The sequence below is a fragment of the Ursus americanus genome, chromosome 34, assembly GCF_024610735.1.
Source record: "Ursus americanus isolate L20-20 chromosome 34, mUrsAme1.1.p, whole genome shotgun sequence".
NCBI lineage: Eukaryota > Metazoa > Chordata > Mammalia > Carnivora > Ursidae > Ursus > Ursus americanus.
Genome location: NC_142160.1, coordinates 16861918 through 16872010, shown reverse-complemented (window position 1 = coordinate 16872010; position 10093 = coordinate 16861918). Strand labels below are relative to the sequence as shown.

Below are 10093 nucleotides of genomic sequence, written 5' to 3'. Positions count from 1 at the left end.
TTGACCAAAAGATCACTAGTGGTAGCTTGAAAGCGAAATCCAATTTACTGACCACTAGCCTGGTGTTTTAAGTTCTTTGAAGATCAAAACCACGTTCTACAGTTTCTTTTTCTCCTACAGAATGGGGTACACACTCAGTACTCAGGAGATATGCTTTCAGCTATGACCCAGAGCTGTACAGATCCATGCAGGTAAATGTCACCCCAACTTGTGTCACTATGAGCGCTTTGAAAAACACTCCATGTGTTAACTTTGAATGAGAAGGGCATTATTTTTCAGGGAGAGAGACATTGCCAAGGTGCATAGGTGTGGGACGGGATGGGCAAGAAGGAGAGACCCTCGGGGCACATTCTCCGAAAGTAGCAGCTTTTCAAGGTGCTTCAAACGGAGTAGATTGAGCTGAGGGTAAGAAATTTAGAACAAGATGAAAGACTGTTAGAAGCAGTACTATGAGCCCAACACTGATTTATCTAGAATGTAGTGAAACATTAGAAACATTTTTATATTCTCCCCCTCCCCGGCTACCACGAAGTAATAAACGGCACATATCCTCGTCTCCAGCACAAAGGGAGTCTATCCACCCCTCCAATCCCATGTTAGAACAGTGCTGTGCCCATGGTTAAGCATGTGTGTGTGTACCCACAAGCGTGTATGTAGGTTTTGTGAGGGTGGGCAATAAATTACTGAACAAAAAGGTAATACTCTTCAAATTTTTGATTGCCCTTTCTCCTGGTAGCCATTCCCAAAGAGAACAAAAATTAATAAACAAATCCTGGTTGTTTTGATGCCCCAGGAAAGAAAGTGAAGAGTTGGCCATAAAAGAGAACTCAGGCTGTGGTAATACTTAATCTAAACGATTCATGGGGAAATGAAGCCATTATCATAATAAAAATAAAAGCTTGGCACCTGCCAATGAGCAGGCCACCACTGAGACATTATGTCTTGGGGGTTGGGGCTTGCAGGGCTGGAAACGCTCTACCGTGGCGCCTACAATGGCCTTCACACAGGAGCTTTGTGATGACAGAGAAAAGATTCCATGCCACAGCCCAACACCCAATCCCTGCAAAGCCCAGCTCTTCTTCCTAATGAACCTCATGTGACCACTCGAACAGCATTCCAGTGGCACTTAGGTCTGAAAACAAGAGAGATTTCACAGTATGATTAAGTCTACACAATCACACAAAGTAAAAAGCAGGTTGACGATTATCTGCCAAATTTGGGGAGAGCTCTGTCCCACCATGAAATAACTTAGATTGGCTGTGTATCTAGTCTGATTCTTTGGAAAATTGCTGGCTCCCTCTTTCCTTCATTTCACATTTTATGGGCCTGATTGTTCCGCGACACTCCTCTCTTTTTCTTCTCCATGGCCCAGGAACACCCGAGGACTGGTTTGCAGGGTCCACTTAGAATAAGAGCTCCATTTCGTTAGGCTGACCGCCTTGCAGTCAGCTGAGATTCCTTTCTCAGACCCTCCAGAGATTCTGTCTCCAAGGCCATTGTTTTTCCTGTCATTTCGCAGCCCTGCAGGGGCCCTCCATTCATATTGGCAGGTGATAAGCTATTTTCAAGGCATGGGTAATCATCGTAATTCAGCATTTTTCCTTATTAGCCCCCACTGAATGGAGAAAGTGCACGAACGCTGCTCATCCGTGCTGTTTCTTTTCTCTAGGTTTAGAGCTTTTATGCTCCAGATGGGCTCTGTTGTGACTCCGAAGGGATTCAATGAAAGAGGGTCTCCCAATTTTTCTAATGGTCGCCAATTACACGGACAAGCATGCTCAACGTTTCTTTCTTCACTGTGACAGAAGCCACCAACCTTGCAAAGAGCCACGGTCATTTTCATTCCAGGTTCTCGAGACACCACTGAATGAGACATTATCAAATGCAAGATGTGCACACGGGTGCCTAAGTGCGGGAGTGTTCATTGCGGGTGATGCGGCAATGTTCCCAAGCACTGATACATTTTGGGAATTTGTAGCATTTTCTTAAAAATTTTGGCACCGATGGTAGGGGGACTGGATTGACCACAGAAAGCTCAAACGCTCACAGACGTTGGTTACATGAATAGAGGCGAACGGGATTCAGTTTCTACAAAAACGTCGTACTTACCAACACTGTAAAAGGTGGAAGGGCTGATTTGCAATGAGAATGAAATAGGCACACATTCAGGAACATTTGGACACACCTGTGATTTACGCAAGCCACTGCGATCCCTCCTTTGGACCCATTACTGTCAATTATGTCTACATGTAAGTACGTGCAATTACTTTTGACGATGGACTGTTTACGTCATTCATCTAACATTTTTGCTGACAGCCTTGCCACCCGTTTGGGGAAACGTGTTTATTGGGCCTACGCTATGACTATTTCCCTGCACTACACGAGCGTTCCAGGGTCTCAGAACTATCACATCTAAAAGTAGTGGATTATTTGAAAATTGTACTTTCTTTGACTAGGATTTACATTTAATATGCCTAGAGGGAACCTCGAGGAACTTTTCTTAGTCTAATTTTAGAAGCTATGCATTCGAAACGTCTGCAAAAACAGGCAGTCGTAATAAGATGGGTTCAGCCGGAATGAGAAATCAGAAGAAAACGTGGCTTGGATGGGCACTATGCGTGAACGATTCCTTCCCTTTACTGGATGGCAAACTTGCCTGGTTTCTCTTTTATCACTTTATTCGATGGTAACTTCAAACTTACAGAAAAGTTGGAAGAATAAAACCCTTTACCTTTACTCACATTCACCAATGAACTTTTCATCCCATTTGCTGTATCATTTGCTCACTTCCTCTCTGTGTATGTTTTTTAATTTTATTTTAATTTTTTTTCTGAATCATTCGAAGTCAGATGCATACATTGTGGCTCTTTTCCCCCCGAATATTTATTTCAGTGCCTATTTCCTAAGAATAAGAACATTCTCTTGTACAACCACAGTGCAGCCATCAACTTCCAGAAATGTAAAGAAATACATTTATGTAATCTGCCTTCTATATTCCATTTTTGTTTTTCAATTGGCCCAATTCTAGGATCGCACATTACTTTTAGTCCCCTTGTCTGTGGAGTCTTCTCTAATCCGGAACGACACTTTGGCCCATCTTTGTCTTTTGTGACACTGACATTTTAAAAAGGCAACATGTCCTTTTTTTTTTTTTTTATAGCATGTTTCTCATTTGGCATTTGCTTGATATTTCCTCCTGTTTACACTCAGGTTAAGCGTTCCCAGCCAAACTACTCATAGGTCACATGGTGTCCTTTTCAAGGTATCCTGTCCCGAAGTACCCACTATCCAGCTGTCCCTCTTTAGTGAGTCTAATTTGCACTCCTGGTTTTATCTTTCAGGAAATTTCCTCTCACTTCATTCCAGCACAACACTCAATGCATGAAGCTGGTGACCGATTCCCCAAGACAACTAAAAGGAAGCTATTCCAGGAGAGACAGGACAAGGACTTTCAGAATTCGGAGCTCAGCATCAAGGTAGAAAGGGATTTTCGAGATAGTAAAACAGTATTAATAATTATGCCGTTAATAATGTTCATAAGAAATGGTGGCATTTGTTGAGCCCTTGCCATTCACGTTGTTATGTATTTTAAATAGTGTAGCAGTTTTCTATTGCTGTTATAACAGGTTACCACACAATTAGCAGCTTACACCATTACAGATGTACCATGCTAGGTCTCTGGGTCAGAAGTCCATGATGGGACTCACTGGGCTGACATCAGAGTCACTGCAAAGCTGGCTTCCTTTCTGGGGGCTGTAGCAAAAGATAGGTTTCTTTGGTCCTTCGAGTTGTTGGCAGAATTCATTTCCTTGTGGTTGTAGGACTGAGATCCGTGTCCTGGAGGGCTGTCCATGGAGGGTCACATCTGGCTTTTTGATGCCCCCGGCATTCCTTTTAGGGGAGGAAGCCGAAAACCAGCAACAGTAGGTTTCTGCTCTCTGACTGCAGCTGGAAAGCGTCTCTACTTATAAAGACCCGTGTGCTTAGCGCTGGCCCACCTTGATAACCCAGGGTAATATCCCTCTTAAGATCTTTAACCTTAATCACATCTTTAAGTTCCTTTTGCGGTGAAGGGAACATATTCATAGGTTCTGGGGTTTATCGAACTTGAGGAGTTAAAATGTTATTGAAGATGACAGCCAAGGCTCTCTGGCTAAATTTGGGGCAGTGGATGAGAGGGGAGAGAGGGCTTCACAGAATGGGGGTGCCAGACCACCAATCCTGTCCAGTCCCTCTTGCTTCCAGACGAGTATGTGAGGTCCAGAGGCAAGTGGGAATGATTTGCCTGAAATGAGCTCTGGGACTAGAGATGGGGCTCTTCCCCGCTCCACGAAAGCTCTTTCAAACTGTACACAGTGTACCTGGGAGGAGTCTGCTCATTTATTTGTTCAAAAATCATGTATTGAGCATCTACACGGGGTAGGCAGGATTAGAGGTGCTGTTAGAGAAATATAACAAAGTTCTGCCAGCCCAGAAGTTACATTTTAGTGAAGGAAGAAATATAGCAAGTTTTAAAAGCAAACAAAAAAATTAAAATATCTGCTAATTGTATGTGATCTTCCAGAATTAAAATATAGTGATTGATGTGTTGGGGGAGGATTGATGTGGAGGGACGAGGTCAGAGGAGGAGGGAGAAGGGAGGGAGGGATGGAGAGATGCCGCTGTCTTTAGATTGGGTGCTGAAGGGAAACCTCTTAAAGGTGATATTTGAACTGAGCTGGGACAATGGGAAGGAACCAGTCACATTCATTTAATATCTTGAGAAGAGCATTTTAGGTCGAGGAGAGACAACAGCTCGTGCAGGGTCTGGGAGCAGGAATAGGCTAGAAGCAATTCAGATCAGGGTCCTCCTGTGTGTCTGGAGAGTGAGGGGCAGAGGTCAGTGATGAGGTCAGAGATGTGGAGGAGATTACATTTGTAAGGCTCTTTTGATTAAAGCCCACATCTCTCAATTGCCAAGCATTATCTACCAGTTCTAGATGGAGCCATAGAATTCCCAAGTAAAGGGTCACTGGCTTCTTGGCAAATCAAAAGAATGATGCGCCATCAGATTTTGTATTTGTTCATTGGACAGGGTTCTGAAGCTTTTTCCCAGTTACTTGCTAAATTCCCAAGTGACCCATCCTGTCAATGCACATTTGGGCACGTAATGGGACAGTTGGACAATGGCTTCGGGTAACTGTCATTAGCCATGCATACCACGGTAGGGTTATGCTGTTACTTACTTCATGGTTCTGATTTGCATTTTAACATTCAAGAGGGTAATTACTATACCTAGTCCCAAGGAGTAATTGACAGATTTTATGCTTGAAATCTCAGCAGGTCAAACTTCCCATTTGTAAAACTTTTCAGTTGCTCCTTTGCTAGCACATAAAACGAATTTACTTCTGAACCGAGACCTTGTGTGCCAAATTTTTACAGCCTTAAATATAGTATTTTATCACTACTATAAATGGTTCTTGACTCACCTCCCACAGACCCATCAGTGCTAAAGGCAAGAGGCCTCCCTAATTCACTTGTTTCAATTCATAGAAGATTTCTAAGTGGAAGCCAGGTCATTTGGATAATATTTCAAATGTACAGGCTACATTCTGCTAAACATAATAAATCTGCGATTTTACAATTGCCTTGGACAGCCAGCACGATTGTACTGGGCTTTCCAGTAAGCATCCTTTCAAAACAACCTCCTTTTTCTCTCAGGACTCACCTTCAGACCTCACCCAAATGCTCAATGTCATCACTGAAATGTTGGCGACATGGTAATATGGAGATCAGAATTTAGGTTGATTTATTTTTCTAGTGGAACATCCGGGTTTCTAGCAATTATTTTAGGGCATAAAGTTCTATCATGATGATAAATCAGGCTGTCAGCTCTTTCTGGTCCAAATTAGAAGTTGGAGAGATTGAGAAAGTTTTCTGCTCTAATATTCCACCCTTTGGATCTCCAAATTGTACATGTTACCCCTCTGGAGGCAATGCTTGTCCTTGGATTTGCTGGTGATCTGTTTGAATGTGGGGGTGGTGGTGGTGGGGCTTCTCAGGCAGAAACACTGCTCCCCGAGTGCCCTGACAGGCCTCCAGTCCCTGATGGCCCAGGCTAAGCTGCTCTGCATTGCCTGTCCGATTCACACAAAGCATCATTCACATGTCTCACCTAGCGGTGGACAGTTGACAGATAGTTGGAACGTAGCTTTTATGGAACAAAATTTGGAAAAAAAAAACTTGGCTGCTACAGATGGCCATGGGCATAACTAGGAGGGGAAAAGGCTCGATTGACCCAGCAACATCACCAGTGGGAACATGACTATATTTGGAGATGTCAGCCTGGATACCCCCTGCCTTCTAATACTTTGACTTTGGGTACTTAGCCAAGGGCTGGTAAATGAGGCATGGCCTGCCCAGACCCTGTCCCTGAGCCCACTGCCTCCTCCAGCATGCTGTGCTCTTTGGTCCCCATTCTTCTGCTCACACCCTGGGTTGGCCCATGGTGCTGGAAGCCGAGCTGAAGGCTGTCGGTAGGGCTGCAGCCAAGGTTTGTCTGGTGGGAGTTGCAGGGAGACTTCATGGAAAGGATGAGTCTGGACTCATACCAAATTACACTCCCGTTGACTTTTGGAAGGCTGGGATTTCAGACTCTAGAGGTGCGGAGGCAATTTACTGACATTCACTGTTGGCCTCACTCTTGGTTGGAGACTTGCCTTCTGAGCAGCTGGGTATCAATCTGCAGATGCTCCTGCCTCACCCACACTTAGCTTTCCTCTATTCTGGTGTCTGCTCTGTGGTTTACATCAATTTTTTTTCTCCTTAACCAGCGGAGCTTGAAGCTCTTCCTACCATCTGGCAAACGACTTGAAATGACTAGGTGGCAGTGGCAGAGGGAGATGGGACATTGGGTGAAATAAGGACCCCTAATGACAGGCACAAAAGCCACGTGTTTACTGGATGCCTACCCAGGATAGGCACTATACTAAGTGCTTATGACACAGCGGCACACAGCTTTGATGTGCGGCCTCAGATACACCAGCAGGCCTCTTGATGATGGCAGATATGGTAGGAAAGACAATGGGTGGAAATGGAGAGAAAGCAAATAAAATTTTACTTTGGTTTCTCTCTTTTGAAGAACTTGAGTTATGATTCTCTTTTAGTTTTCATTATAATCTCTAGGGCCATGTGAGAAGGTAGAAGGAAGGCAACTTACAGATGGTTTCTTTCATAAAACAGAATGGAATTAAGAAACCAAAGAGTATACGACTTGCCCAAGGACTTTCACTGTGGTAGGGGAAGGATGGAGATAAAAAGATACTAAGATTTCAGACTCCATTTTCCACGATTCCACAAAATCAAGTTAGATCTAACCTTCCAAAGTTCTAGTCATTACTGCTGGTCTCACTTTTACTTCCGTTTTGAACTTGATAGACAGACATAGGCTGAGATCTTGGCTGCTGAGGGATTTTAGAAAAATCAAACCTATTTCACCAAAAGAAAGTAATTTGACAACACTTTTCCAACTTGTTATTCTTAAACATGCAAAAGAGACACTCGCTTTGGTTTCTAGATACTTCCGTAAAGGTGAAATCCATTCCATCAGCCCAACAGCCCCGACCCCCAGTCACTGGAGGTTTAATGCCACAAACCCCACATTGCTCTCAGGAATGGCAGATGGTCTTCTGAAACCCTCCACCCCATATATTGTGCTCGGCCACACTCTGTGCTTTTTTTTCCACTAGGTTTGTTTTGGAAGTGCTTGGCTCAGTTCTCTTTGTGCAAGCATACGTGATCCAGACAGCCTTGGCTTGCAGCTCAACTTTGCAGGTCAGTTACACAACAAGTAGGAGGAATTTTGATTATACCCGGCTCTGAGGGGAAAACAGCGTAATAACACCAAGAGCCAAGATGATGAGCTCATTGCTCCAGAATTGAACTTAGAATACCTCGCCACTATTTTCTTCTCCCCCGTAACCATAAGAATGTGAACTTGAGCATAGGACAGGGAGCAAAGGGAAACGTCAGGGGGCGCAGCTAAAGAGCAAAGGATTATAACCAAGAACGAAACCAATATGGCAGGTTGACCTTTCCGTGACTGTCATTTATGTTCTTTCAGAAAATGGCATATGAGTGCAATCTACTCTGGAAAAAGAGCAAATATTTGGGTGTCTGTGGGTTTGGTGCCATACAGTTCTAAGTTTGAATTTGGCTCTAAAACTGGCTAGCTCTGTGACCTTGGGCAAATGACAAACTCCCTGGGTCTTGGTGCTCTCATCTATAAACTGGAGATAAGGATTTCAAACAGAGAGGATCATATGGAAGATTAAATAAATATCATGCTTGTAAAGTGCCTACCTAGCTGAGCACCTAGCATGAGGTTGACAACAAGTTATGATTATTACAATATAGCTGCCTCCGCTTCAGCTTCCATTCTCAACAAAGTATTCGAAACATGTTGAAATTATGTGTTTCTATGCCTGTCTTAATCAGCGGTTTGTGTATACGCATCCTAATCAACTCTGATTGCGTATTAGAATCACTTGGGGAGTTTTCAAAAAACACTGATGCCCGAGACTCACCCCAGGCCAGTGAAATCAGGAACATTGGGAGTGGGTCCCAGCCTGGCCTTTTACATCTCCCAGAGCAATTTGAATGTGCGTCTAGGGCCGAGAACCACTGGCCTTCTCCATTTCCACGCAAGCCCTTTGAGAGCAGAGAACACGCTTTGTACTCTTTCATACCCCATCTTCGCCTGATGTAGATGCTTAGCAAATATTTCTTGAACCAAATTTTTAAAAATGAAAGAAAGTTGTCCAAATTCCCAAGACTGGGCTCATAGGGACACATTCCTTGGGCAGCAGATAAAGGCAAGGGTACTAGCATATTGTTATTCTCACAACAGGGATTTGAAAGAGTGGGGTAAAGAAAGGTCAAGGTCCTTCCAGCTGACAGTTCACCACCCACTGACCACATGTCATTTATCACTGGTCCTCTTTTCGACTCTTCAGTGGCCAAGGGATCAGGGAAGTGAGAGCAGAATACTTTGGGAGACTCCATCAGTTAAAAAAGAAATAGCAACTTCTTTAAAAGAATTCCTTTGGTAGAAGGAGAAAGTCAGACACTGCCAGGGGAAGATAATAGGCAAGGCCAGAAGGGCAGAAGAGAGAAATCAGGAAAACACAGCGGGCACATGTTTGGGACAACTTCACGTACAAACATATGATGTGAGATCTCGGCACACACCAGCAACGGTCCCCGTCGTCACCATGGTGAGAATGTCACTAGGGTGTTTGCAGTATTAGTTTCTCTCTTTTTGGCAGGCACATGGCAAGACTGCATTTCCCCATCCTGTGAGCTGAGGCATGGCCACGTGACTTGCTTTCACCAAAATACATGTGAGCAGATGTTACAACCGTCACATCTTGGGGAGAGCGTGAAGAGCCGGTGTACTTTCCTTTGCCATGACAAGGTACTGAGTACTCCATCAACCCGAGTCCTGGGTTGAGGACCGTGAAGAGCAGAGCTCCCAGCTGACCCATGATGGGGATGTGGCACGAGGGAAAAAAAAAAAAACCTTTGTTGTTTTAAGGTCTTGAGATTTGGGGGTCATCGGTGATCTGGGCACAACCCTGCCAATCCTAGTGTGTGCATGTGACAAAGAGCTTCTAAGCCAACAGAGTAAACAAAGTTACGCGCAGGTGGCTTAGGACTGACTATCTAATTACTCTTACTTCCTACATGCATAAAATGGGTCAAGTTTCAACACTTCCCTAATGCTCAGTTTCTCCATCCATAAAAATCATCGGACTGTAGATGTGAGAAGACATCATCTAACATTAAGCGTTTAGCAGTGTGCCGGTGAATGATGATGCTTGAAAAACACTAGGTTATATGGCCCTATTATTTGGGGGAATAAACTCAACTAGTGATGGGACAGCAGCAAGCACAAAAGCATGCAATAAATATTTGCAAAGTGAATTCATGAGGAAAGCCAGGATGAACAAGACATCAGGACACTGCTCAACTGCTACAAATTCTTCCAAGATTGGGTTCTCTTTTTTTAAGGTTTTTCTCTTTTAAGATTTTATTTATTCATTTGAGAGAGGGT

At 43.9% G+C, this 10093-nt stretch overlaps 2 protein-coding genes across 26 annotated transcripts in view; one reads left to right on the top strand and one right to left on the bottom strand.

The window, feature by feature from the left end:
- PCSK5 (proprotein convertase subtilisin/kexin type 5) overlaps nucleotides 1-10093 on the bottom strand; it is a 447222-nt gene that overhangs the window by 61678 nt on the left and 375451 nt on the right. The window lies entirely within an intron of this gene.
- The window catches only part of LOC123781498 (uncharacterized), a 138688-nt gene that overhangs the window by 30933 nt on the left and 97662 nt on the right, over nucleotides 1-10093 (top strand). For 22 of the 23 annotated variants that reach the window (XR_015722895.1, XR_015722900.1, XR_015722892.1 and 19 more), the window contains 5 exons: nucleotides 121-191; nucleotides 1670-2249; nucleotides 3342-3476; nucleotides 7728-7812; nucleotides 9306-9454. Coding sequence is in view for 2 of the 23 variants with exons in the window: in XM_087858771.1 (XP_087714897.1) it covers nucleotides 3378-3476; nucleotides 7728-7812; nucleotides 9306-9454 (333 nt within the window). In the remaining 21 variants the exon portion in view is untranslated. The remainder of the gene's footprint in view (nucleotides 1-120; nucleotides 192-1669; nucleotides 2250-3341; nucleotides 3477-7727; nucleotides 7813-9305; nucleotides 9455-10093) is intronic. The other variant, XR_015722896.1, reaches the window with a different exon arrangement.